This window comes from Mus caroli, chromosome X (genome assembly GCF_900094665.2).
Source record: "Mus caroli chromosome X, CAROLI_EIJ_v1.1, whole genome shotgun sequence".
Classification (NCBI taxonomy): Eukaryota; Metazoa; Chordata; class Mammalia; order Rodentia; family Muridae; genus Mus; species Mus caroli.
In genome coordinates, this window is record NC_034589.1 from 13,880,812 (window position 1) to 13,893,628 (window position 12,817).

Genomic DNA, 12,817 nt, shown 5'->3' on the forward strand with positions numbered 1-12,817 from the left:
TCTTCCATTTCTACTTTCTCATGTCCTAGTATGGTTTCTTACACAGGCACAGAATGCATAAACAGCTATTAGGCTAAGCTGGATAGCAATGGTGGCTATAAATTGCTGGGATATTACCTAGCAACCCCAACTGTCTAGGTTCAGGTTATGGCCCATCCCTTGTCAGAGATCTGAAGTTTGGTTCAGAACCTGGATTGGGAATCTGGTCCCCTATCCTCACTTAACCCTCACTTGTTCTTAGCCTAGACTAAACTCTGATTTGCCATTCTGAGCTGGAGACAGTGCTTTCAGGCATCTGTATGTAAAACACAGTAGGTGCTTCTACCATGGTTGTCTCTATACCCTCAACATGTTGATGATCTCAAAGGGATATAGGAAGCTTAGCCTGTTAAGTTCCCAGCCCAAGGATATCTTCATGAGCATCATTCAAGTTCACCCTTGCTCTCTTCATCCACAAATGTAAACATAGTGCTTCACTCTCTGGCCTACAACCTGTGATTCCCAGGTTGTGCTTCTGCCATTGGCAGAGACTCTGAATGGACTGGAACAGGAAACGGATTGCCTTCTAAACCCCAGTCAGCAGAGCTGTAAAATGAAGCTAGGAATGTAGGCCTACTGTTAACTTCCTAACCTAGAATGTTATTACCAGAATCCCCAGGGAGCCCACACACCTCAGTGGCTGTAAAACAAATAGTCCCAAAGACCAACCAAACAAGCTTGATTCTTCGTAGAATGAAGTACAGCAAAAAAGAAAATGCTGGTAGTCGAGTACCAACAAATGAACCTCATCAGCACCACTGGGTGAAAAGTCAGGCACAAACTTACATATATTAGATGATTCCATTAATGTGGAATTTGGAAATCAAAGCAATTTGGCGATGTTAGCTAGCAGAACGGGCTTGAGACAGGGATGATGTATTATATTGTACATAGACTATACAGCAAGTTAGGAAAAGACCACCCAAGCAAAAGGGAGAAGAAAAGGACAATGTCCCTTACTTACCTACAAGAAGTTGGTTTTGGTATATTATTGCTCCCTACCACCTGAGTCAAAATGCCAGCATTTCCCTTTGAAGTTTTTTGAGACAGGTCTTGCAACCAGACCTGACTTCAAATTGGATATGTAAACAAGGATGGGTTTGAAATGATCCTTTTGTTCGGCTTCTACCTCTTTTATTATTATTATTTATTTAGATTTATTTATTTTATTATTTGATGTATATATGAGTACTGTAGCAGTACAGATGGTTGTGAGCCTTCATGAGGTTGTTGGGAATTGAATTTTTTAGGACCTCTGCCCGCTCTGGTCAGCCCTGCTCGCTGTCTTCAGGCACACCAGAAGATGATGTCAGATCTCATTACGAGTGGTTGTGAGCCACCATGTGGTTGCTGGGAACTGAACTCAGGACCTTCAGTAGAGCAGTCAGTGCTCTTACCCGCTGAGCCATCTTGCCAGCCCTCCTGCTTCTACCTCTTAAATGCTGAGATTACAGACATGTGGTACCATGACCAGCTGAAGTTCTTATACAAAAATGGTAGAATGTGGGCTGGAGAGATGGCTCAGCGGTTAAGAGCACTGACTGTTCTTCCAGAGGTCCTGAGTTCAGTTCCCAGCAACCACATGATGCTCACAACCACCTGTAATGCGATCTGATGCCCTCTTCTAGTGTGTTTGAAGAGAGTGACAGTGTACTCACATACATAAAAGAAATCTTTTTTTAAAATGGTAGAGTATTTGTATAGAACCTGATTTGTAGTATCTGATATAATACATATGTTCTGTAAGTTGCTAAACAATATTAATCAGGGAATGAAGAAGGAAAATAAGTCAGGTGTAATTTCTCCCCCAGTTTTTTTTTTTTTTTATTCATTTATTTACTGGTGCTGGGGACAACCCAGTGCCGCCTTTATTGTCAGCCCTCCCCTGAATATTTTCTGTCATGGTTGGATCTGTGCACAAGCTCATAAATATAGGGCCCTAAATGTAAGCCTCCATAAAGGTTTTAGGAACTAAGCCTCAGTTCTTTCAGAGCAACCAGTGCTCTTAACTACAGAGCCATTTCTCCAGTCCCCTAAATGTACTTAAAAGTGCCAAGGAAAAATAGTAACTTTACAGGATAGAAACATGACAGGTACCATCTTTTTAAAAAAGATTTTATTTATTTATTATATGTAAGTACACTGTAGCTGTCTTCAGATCTCATTACAGGTGGTTGTGAGCCACCATGTGGTTGCTGGGATTTGAACTCAGGACCTCCAGAAGAGCAGTCAGTGCTCTTAACCGCTGAGCCATCTCACCAGCCCAACAGGTATCATCTTTATGGTATATTAGAATTCTGTTTTCCTGTGAGCTACAAAAAGGCCTATAATCAAAAGCAGCAAGGCTAGGAACACCAAAGACTGAAGGAAACATCATCTGAGCATTCTAGCAGTGAGGTCTGCCCAAGCTGCTTCATGTAAAATTCTCAAGCCTCCCCTGCCATCATCCCTGTGTTCCATTGTGCTGCTTTCCACAATTCACCCAGTCACATAAAGTCTTACTTTTCTATGTTTGTTCTATTATTTGTTGCTTGAATTGTAACAAAGGCACCATGATGTAAGGGACTTTTGTCTGTCTTGCTTCTTACTCTGTTGCTACTGGTGAGAACAGGGTTTGACACCTTGGAGGCAGGAAGAAATGCACACTTCACAACTTTCTGAATCCCTCTCATTCTCAGCAATCCATCGTTATTTTGTGTCTATGGTGTTTAAGGTTGAACTCATGCTATGTAAGTGTTCTTACCACTGAGGTACACTGCCATCCCTAGGATACCATTTTAAAGCTTTAGCCAAACATGGTGGCATAGACCTGTAGTTCCAGCCACTGGGGAGGAGGATGAAGGAAAGTTGGAATGACCCAGAGACTGACTTGAGCCCAAAAGTATGAGGCTGGCCTGAACATCATAGGAGGACAAAAAGTACATTGGGAGAAGGAAAGAGGCAGGGAGGAAAAGTTCTAGATTGATGTGTTAAAGATTCTTAGGGCTCCAGAAAAAAAACATTCTTGATGAGGCTATGAACATACCTACACTTTACTAGAGGGAGTCAAAATGGCACAGCACTCTTACCTCCCAGTCCTCCTGCACACTTTCCCAAGGTTAGTTTTTCTTGAGTTGTCCCTTGTAATCAAGACCCTTCCCTCTTGCTTCTTTTTGTTGTTGTCATTGTTGTTTTGGTTTTGTTGTTTTAAAATAGATATTTCCTCTGTATAGCCCTGGCTGTCCTGGAACTCATTCTGTAGACCAGGCTCAAACTCAGAGCCTCTGCCTCCCAGGTGATGGAATTAAAGGCGTGCACCACCACCTCCTGGTTTCCACTTGCTTTTGTAAAGTCTAAATTCTGCTTCAATTACTGCACATGCAATATTGCTGTATATACAACATACACTATATCCTTAATGCATCCCCACTGGTAAAACCAAAGGCAAAAAAAACCCAAAAAACCCAGTCACATGCATGGTTTCAATTGCCAGATGGTCTTCAAATTCACATCCTGTGTAGACTTCACCCTCTGAATTTAATAGTCTTCCACCCTTACAATTTTTCTTCTGTTTTATTTTTTAATTGGATATCATGCAGCCTAGGATAACCTATAACTCAAGTTTTGAGATTGTGTGCATTTACTTGACTGTTTTTGAGTCTTCCAGTAGCTCCGACTGGAACTCAATGGTGTAGCTGGCCTCAGACTCCCCAGCAATCCTCCTGCGGTAGCCTCCAGAGTCTTGGAAGTACAGCTCTGAACCACCAAGCTTGGTCTCAACTCTTCTCTAGAGCAACATCTCTCCTCGAATGACTAGCAAACATCTTGAGTATGATACATGAAAACCAAAATCTTGATCTTGCTCCCTGTGCCTGTGGATGACAATTTTACTCTTCCAGTCACACAGCCAGAAACAGGCGTGGTGGCACACACCTTTAATTCCAGCACTCAGGAGGCAGANGCAGGCAGATTTCTGAGTTTGAGGCCAGCATGGTCTACAAAGTGAGTTCCAGGACAGCCAGGGCTACACAGAGAAACCCTGTCTCGAAAAAAAAAAAAAAAAAAAAAAAAAAGGATGTGTGTAGAACACAGAAACTATAGTGACACCAGAAAAATGGCAGTAGTAGGTCTCTTCTAAAGCCTATGATCTCTCTAGCTACAGGTAGTTGACTAGGTTTACAGTACTAGACATGAATTTTCTCACACTGATTAGACACCTAACTATTAGTTTAGTTATTCCCAAGATATAAGTGCCACTATTGTACCATTGAAGTTATCTTTCTAGGTTGGTCATTATGGTTCCTAGGCTTTTCAGTTAAGTAGGACTTTTCATTGTTTTTTTCCTTATTAGCTTGCACAGCACCTACAGATACTGTGAGAACTAGTCCTCAGGGAGGAAACTTCTAGGTCAGCCATTCTCAATCTGTGAGTTTAACTCTTTCGGGAATTGAATGACCCTTTCACAGGGGTTGTATATCAGATATCCTTCATATCCGGTATTTACATTACAATTTGTAACAATAGTAAAATTACAGTTACAAAGTAGCAATGAAATAATTTTATGGATGGTGGTTACCACAACATGAGCATCTGCATTAAAGGGTCGCAGCAGTAAGAAGGCTGAGAAACACTGGTCTAGTTCAATTTCAACTTAGTTCCTCCAAGTCCTGAGTCTGAAATGTGTGGTGTCTTCAGCATTGGGGTCTTTCAACTTCCCAAAGGGCAATGGCAATGGCCTTCATTTGGGGGCATTCACTTGAACAATCCCCCACCTCCCGACCAAAAACTAGAAGGGAGGTTTCCCTTGTCTGTTCTGGGTTTTTTGTTAGTCTATGGCTCTGGGGCAGAGCGGTTATCATCACTCCATGTGTGTTAAGTAGGCTTCTAAAATAGTGTATTTCCCTATGGCTTTTACAAATACCCTTAGTATTATTTATCTTTCCTTCTGTATTACCCTCCTTCCCACACTCATACTTTATTTTTTTTTTTTAAGACAAATTGCTTCTTACTAAACCTGCAACTCACTTGTTAGCTAAGCTGGCTGGCCAGTGAGCTTCAGGTATCCTTCCGTTTTTGTTTCCCAATATTGCAATTGCAGGCCTAAGCTAACATGCCCAGTGTTGTATGAATGCTCAGGTCCTGCACAAACTCAGGTCCTCGAGTAAACCACTGAGCTATCTTCCTACCCCTCTCCATGAAGCTTAAATGTTAAACATCTCAATCTGGTTTACAAGAACCTGGTTGATATGTCCTCAAACCTCATTTAGTGCCCCTCCTTCCTCTCCATTGTGTTCTTTTCATATATGCCAACCTTAAGGCTTTTTGCTCCCAATATTCTCCTTACACAACACCTTTCTTCTGTTTGTATGCAAGAGATAAATAAGGGAAAAATCTTTGGGAAGAATGTTCTTGACTACTGCAAGGATGGAATCTTTATTGTGTCCCCAGAATTCTGCACTGAATAGGTGCTCAAGAGATTTTTCAGATGAGCAAATCTGAAGGTCATTGGCAATATTTGAAATACTGAATCTGAGGTGATAAAAGCATTTTACATTAAATACCTTTGCTTACACATCACCACTGTTTACAACTGCAACCTATCCTAACAAATCCACTTTACTGTGGTTTAATTTTCTCCATAGCATTTAGCAATTATCATGTACAGTGGTGTATGTACAGAAAGCATATTTGTCTATTCTCAAAAGATTAAAATGAAACTGAAAATTTCCTATTATCTAGCATTTTGTTTTTGTTATTTTGTTTTACTTTATGATTACTATTCTGAAGTGTCAAGGATCAAATCTAGGGTTTGCACATTCTACACAAGCATTTTACCACCAAGCACATCCAAGATTGGCTAGCATTTTTTGCTGTAGTTTTACTATTTTTGATGCAAATACCACTAGTCTCATATATATATATATATATATATGTATATATATATACACACATATATATGTACATATGTATAATATACATGTATACATATATGTATATACATATATGTGTGTGTGTATATATATATATATATATATCGCTTAGGTGAACAAGATTGTGCCATTTGGTTTTATATAAGTTCATGCAAGACATACAAATAGTTCTTAGAAACTATCACTATTGCTAAGGGGTGTATGGTTAGTTAGATACAATAGTTACATATTATACAATATATACAATAGCTGTATATACAATGTCTAGTCACTCATAGTTATATGCAAAACGCATTAAATATAAGATACACTTAATACAGATAAAATCGTTTGCATATTAACATGGGCATGGTGGTACATGCCTGTAAATAATCTCAGCACTTGGTGGAAAATCGGGAGAATCACAAGTCCATGATCAGCCTGGGCTGTACAGCATGTTCAGTCAGCCTAGTTGCATAAGGAATTCCTGTTAAATACACGCACACGTATTTATGTTCATACGGACTTCTTATTATAATGCATATGTATATGTGAGGCTATTGTTTTTCTTATTTGTTATGTTTATGGACTGATTCCCACGATAGGATATTGTTCCATGAGGGCAAGGAAGAAGCGCCTGAACCTAGCCCACATCTTGAGCTCCACAAACGGAAAAAAAAAAAGAATGAACGCTTTCAGCCACCGGAGTTCCAGCCTTCCCTAAGTAGGATGTATCTTCTAATCTGGAGGCACTATCATATTCCGTTCCCTTTTTCCACCCTCACAGAACACACAGTTCTAGGAAATAAACCCAGGCTTACATTTTCCCATATTCTAGGGGCTGATGCCCACCACGTGCACCAGGCATTAGCGGGACAGGACTACCACTCCCAGCATGCTTCGCGCATTGGGGTCGTACCAAAACCTGTATGGGATTTTTGTCCCTGAAACCCGGGCCAGAGGCGCAGAAGTAGAGAGAAATGCCCCTCTATTCAGGCGTCTATGGTATACCCCAGACCCGGCCCTCTAAGGCCCCCGCGCTTCCGAGCTCCGCGCAAACTCTGGTTCTTTTTGCACGATCGAGGTGGTTTGCTCTTCCGTTGCCCTGTGGCTTCGGCTTGTCTCCAGAAGGAAGGCGAGGCTTCCGCCCAGCACTGGGGGTGAGCGGGAGCACATTTCCCCCAAACCTCTGGACAGCATTTGGAAGAGGGTGCTTCCCTAATTCCAACTTCAGGGATCCCTAATGGGCATGTTTGGAGGTTGTGGGGCCCGGGTGGCATTCAGTGGGTGTCTACTTTTGAGGAGACACTTAGGAAGCGGTGCTTGGGGATTCGGGTGGCATTTAGGAGTCTGTTTTATGAGGTAATTCTCAGATGCAGATTTATACCCCTTGGAAGCAGGGCTTAGGGGGAACTTGGGGGAGGCTCGGGGTCTGTGTATGAGTACTCTGTTGGAGGGCAGAATTTTCGGGCTCTCCAAGTGGAGAGAAGTTTGAAGTTACTTAAGTCAAGGCGGGAGTTGGGGTCTTGGGACCGGACCGAGTGACAGTGGGAATATTCGACACCAACGTGGCACTGTGACGGTACCAGTGGCCTTTGTGACCTCTGATGGGGTCATTGCGGGTGGTTTACCCGGGGCTGTTAAACCCGGACACTTCAGGGGCCCAGACCCTGGGAGAGGAGCCTCTCAACCGAGGCCAGGAAGACTGTCTGCTAGGCTCTTCTGAGCAGACATAGGGCTACCGGGCCACTGAGCGGTCCTTGACTACTGCTTTAGTGGGACTATGGTGCGGACCTTCTTTCGTACCTGGTCCACTAGAAGAGAATTGCTCTCTAGGGGGCGGATCAGCGTGCGGAAGGGGTGTGTTGACGGGGTATCCCGAAGTTTGCCTCTCAAACTATAGAGTTTCTTGATAGCCCATACAATAATCTGTGAAGGTGAGTAGCGCCCGGTGGGTTTAAAAAAAAAAAAAAAAGCTTTTCTAAGGGTGCTATGCATAATTTATGAGGGGCGTGGTCTTTACAGTTTCTTCTTCGGGATCCGCAGTTAACTTTCCCTCACAGGTTCTAGCATTTAAACCTGGCATCTATCAGAGAAGATGCCACAGGTATTGTTCATGCCTTGTCTCAGTAATTCTAGATTACTGACTCGAGACTCTGGACTCACGACCCATCTTTGGCAAGTCTTTTTGGGAGTCCGAAAAGTGGGTATGCAGGATAAAAATAATTTACACCCTTTTAGTTACTTTTATTAATCCATTTTATCTTCACAACTTTTCAAAAGTAGGGTTCATTCTACTTCATAGATGAAGAATCTGAGATACAGGGCAGGTAAGTAATTTGTCTTAAAGCTGAACAGTGAATGGCTGAACTAGGATTCAAATTTGATCTGTTGGGTTTCAGAGTTGGATAACGTTCCCCGCCTCCAAGCCAATTTAATGGAGCCATTACTGGTGCGCGCCCTCTCCTCTCCTCTCCCCTCCCCTCTCCAACCCTCAACCCCCAGTCTGTCGCTGTTTCCTGAGGCTTGCCGAGAGAATTAGGGACCTGCCTGCCTCAGTTTGCCAAGTACTGTTTGAAATTAAAAGGAGTAGTTGGTGGGACGCTTAGTGAGGCAGGAGGATTTTGAATACTTTGAAACCAGCATGGTCTCAAACCTCTCTTTCTCTCTCTTCCTCTTCTTTCCCTCTCCCTCTTCTCTCCTTTCTTCCCTCTCTGTGTGTCTACTTCTGTCTCTTTTCCCGGGTCTGTTTTCCCCAGACTTGCCAGGTATTAGTGATCCTTCTGTGTCAGCCTGCCAAGTACTGTGGAATTATAGGAGCTGTGCTAGCACACCCCAAAAAAACCCCATCTTTTAAGAAAATAGTGTTGCTACTGCTCAGGCTAATTATATCATACTATGTGCCAGGCACTATTCTAGACCTTTTCTACATATTTACTCAATCACATGGTAAGTTCTTATTCTTAATCCTCATTTTCTGATCTGAGAACATTCAAGTCCTCAAACGTAAGTTATTTTGTATTAATGCAAATATGTCTACATATTGCCTTTAGTTACACATATTTGAAAATTGTAACAGAGTCTTGTAACTGCTCTAAGACCCGTTCTGTACTCATTGTCATAACACATTTCATCAGTGGATTTTTTTTGAGGTGGGGATTGGTATGATTTTTTTGTTTGTTTTTTATGATACTATGAATTGAATTCAGGATGTTGGGGAAGTGCTTTATCCATAGTCTACATCTCCAGCCAAGTTAGATTAGTTTCATTGCTATCGTTGCCTATCAAAGGCATCTAGTGAGTTTGTATTTAGCAGTATTTATCTTAAACAAGATACACCCCTAAGTGGTCATGGATGACGAGCAAGGACTGTGCTCACTTAGGCTTTGCACAGTTATCCTGTATGGTGAGTGCCTTGACTATTATCTCGTAATTTCCACTTTCTAGGCAGAGCCACTTTGGGTGGGAGGGCTACCCATCAAACTTCATGAATAATTCGTGAACTGTATGGGATTGGTACTTTTTAAAAAGATTTATTTATTTACTTTATGTATGTGAGTACACTGTAGCTGTACAGATGGTTGTGAGCCTTCATGTGGTTGTTGGGAATTGAATTTTTAGGATTCCTAATCGCTCTGGTCAACTCTGCTCGCTCCAGCCCAAATATTTATTTATTATATCTAAGTGCAATGTAGCTGGCCTCAGACACACCAGAAGAGGGCGTCAGATCTCATTACAGATGGTTGTGAGCCACTATGTGGTTGCTGGGATTTGAACTCAGGACCTTTGGAAGAGCAGTCAGTGTTTTTACCCGCTGAGCCATCTCCCCAGCCTGGTACATTTTTTTGAGACAGGGTTTCCTGTTAACCAGGCTTGCCTCAAACTAATGAACCTCCTGCTTCTACCTTCCTAGTGCAGAGATTAAAGGCATGCAGCACCATGCACATAAGCGCAGCTTGGGCGCAATCATTCTTTTGGTGTTCCCACCCCACCACCCTAAGACAAGGTTTCTATGTGTAGCTCTGATTGTCCTGGAACTCCTTCTATAGACATGGCTCAAAGTCAGACCCTCTTGCTTCTGCCCGCTGAGTACTGGGATTAAAAGTGTACACCACTACACCTGGTGGGCACAACCTTTCTTGACCTCTCTGTTTTCAAGTTGAGCTGCTGCTGCTGCTGCTGCTGCTGCTGCTGCTGCTGCTGCTGCTGCAGCTCCAACAGCTTCATTCAGTATTTAGGAGACAGAGGAGTGCTGCCTGCAGTAGCCCTGTTTCTGGCTTACTGGGTATTAGGTGGAGCAATAAGGCAGGCCTGCCTCTTTTGTTCCATCTCACTGAGTCTCGTGCATTATTCATGAATACGATATAGCTTTGGTCTCCTTGATTCCCAGCAACTGCAAGATCATTCATTATTCATGAACATGGGGTGTGGTTGTAATGCTTTAACATCTACTTTCTGGTTGCCTAGTCCTAGTAAACCCATAACCTTGCTTCGTGATTCACGATTGGGAAGAATGGCCTTGAGGTCCTTCCTTGATTTCTTTGACAGCTTAGATGCAGTAATTCTTTATTCATATTTCATAGCCTCTTGCTCTACCTGTTTTTCTAGTTACTGCCTCCAGAGCCACTTGGTGGAGCTGTTCTCCTTCTAATTAAAGAAGTCCCAAACTGGGCAGGGAAAATACATGATTCATGAGTGGGCGCGGTTCTCTTGCATCCGGGTTTCTGGGGGTGGGGCCCGGGGTTTTGTTCCGGCCTTGGGCTCTGCCGCCGCCATCTTGTGTCGGCTGCTGGGGTGAAGGAGGGTGGCAGGGAAGACCACAACCACAGCGGTCGGGGAAGGAGAAGGCGACAGTGATCCTAGCTGGCCCAGGCGGCAGGAGGAGGAGGAGAAAGAGGAGGGTGGCGGCCGAGCTTGACTTCGGCTCCTTGAGGAGTTGGCGGCGGCACGACCCGGGGAACCGGCATTGGTAATAGCTTTTCTCTGCACCTGGCTCGAAGCGCAAGGGCTCTGGGAGGTATGGGAGGGTCCCTGCTGGCTCTCTGCCAGCCCAATGTCTGAGTGCACTGCGGTGTCCTGGGTATTAGGAATTACTAGGCAAGCGGGTGTGGGGATGTGCAAATCTTGGGGTGGGGTGGATCACGTCTGTCTGGGACCACCCCTATTCCCTTGGGCTTCGAAATCTGACCTTGACGTCAGACCCCTATCTCAGCTTCTGGAGACTTCTGGCTCAGCACTATAACCAGATATCTTGATCCGATCCTGAGCCTTGCATTTCCTATCAGAACTCCGCACAATCTCCATAAAGGCACCGGAATTCGGTGTCGCTGCTCATGAAAGCCGTCCATACTTGTGTGCTATTTGAAGACCTGCCCCGAAATCTCCCTTGAGACTCTTCCTAGCCCTTCAGTATTTGCTCTCATGGCTTAAGAGGGGCCAGACTTCAGGAAAGGTCCGCGTGGCCTTCATTTCCGAATGAAGAGCCTTGTCTAGCATTTTCATCCAGTCTCCCCTCCCCCCAGGATACTATCTGTCCTTAGAGCTGCCATCTGGATTAAACCCGGTGAAAAGCTCTCTGCCTAGCCTTAACGTGGGAAATCCATCCCTACATTTGAGATCTCCCAATACCACTTTGACATAGCATCCTCCATCGTGGACACCTGGCATTCTTATTCTTTTCAGCATGTGCCTTTAGAGACTCTCCCTGCTTTTAGGGACTCCCACCTTTTTCATGTTCTCATTGTTCTTAAAGCATTGTTGTCTTCTCCATCAGCCATCCATAACCCCAGTATATTTCCTTTAGTCTCTCATGGGACTAGACACCAGGGAGGACCTGTTTGGACACAGTTCTCCATTAGTGATCTCTTGCCACCATCTACTCTTTCAGACTCTTGATTTGTAGCCCCATCTACCCGATGGTCTCATTCTAGACCCAATTTTTGCCTTCAAAGGCAGACCAGCTAGCATTCTAGCTTCTCTTTTTATAGATTCCTTAATCTAACAACAGGACTCAGAATCTGCCCTCATCATTTTTAAAGGTTCCTAGTACCATCATTATTCAGAGAGTCTCAGCATTTGCTTTTGACTTCACTGAACCTCTATCAGTGTCAGATACCTTTTTCCCCAACAGGCTCATTTATCTTCCACAGGAGTAGCAAACCTCAGTGTCTATTTACTGTGGAATCACAGAATTGACTGGAGAAACCTAATTCCATTTGACGATCTAGGCAGTATTTGCTTGGTAATTATTATCATAATGATTACAGAGTTTTACTGTGTGGCTTTGGCTGTCTCAAACTCTTAGAGTCCAGCCTGCCTCTGCCTCACTAGTGCTGGGATCAAAGGTATACACCACCATGCTTAATTCTTAGTAATCCTTTTAAGGCTTAAACTATCTGAAATTCATCTTCCCTTCTCTACCCTGTCAGCAGCTATGGTACCTGTTTAGATCCACACAAGACCTTTGTTGCTCCATTAGAAATCCCTCTCCAAGAGTCTGCTCTCAGAGACCTCTCCTTGCCTCTTAGCACTTAATATCACAGCTTCTTGGCACTATAGTGTCAGTATCAAAGACGTTTTTCTGTGCATTCCCATTATTTTTAGTGAAGGGTTTCTATCACTAGAATCTAAGACTGTCAGTCCCAGCATCTCCCTGCAGTAGTTTCAGGGTCTACATTCTCCCACCTCTTTCTAGAGACCCAGATTTAAGTCTTTCTTAATACCTCTGTCCAAGGCTGGGCGTGGTGGCACACACCTTTAATCCCAGCCCTTGGGAGGCAGAGGCAGGCGGATTTCTGAGTTCAAGGCCAGCCTGGTCTACAGAGTGAGTTCCAGGACAGCCAGGGCTATTCAGAGAAACCCTGTCTCAAAAACAAAACAAAAGAAAACAA

At 43.6% G+C, this 12,817-nt stretch overlaps 1 protein-coding gene across 3 annotated transcripts in view; it reads left to right on the forward strand.

Moving 5' to 3' along the window:
- Positions 1-6,862: 6,862 nt before the first annotated feature.
- The window catches only part of Uba1 (ubiquitin like modifier activating enzyme 1), a 22,865-nt gene continuing 16,910 nt past the window's right edge, over positions 6,863-12,817 (forward strand). The window contains exon 1 of one of the 3 annotated variants that reach the window (XM_021154136.1): positions 6,863-7,087. In XM_021154136.1, coding sequence (XP_021009795.1) covers positions 6,908-7,087 — 180 coding nt within the window. In that variant the 5' untranslated portion in view covers positions 6,863-6,907. Of the gene's footprint in view, positions 7,088-7,647; positions 7,865-10,667; positions 10,897-12,817 lie in introns of those variants that run through there. The other 2 variants (XM_021154139.2, XM_021154137.1) reach the window with 2 other exon arrangements.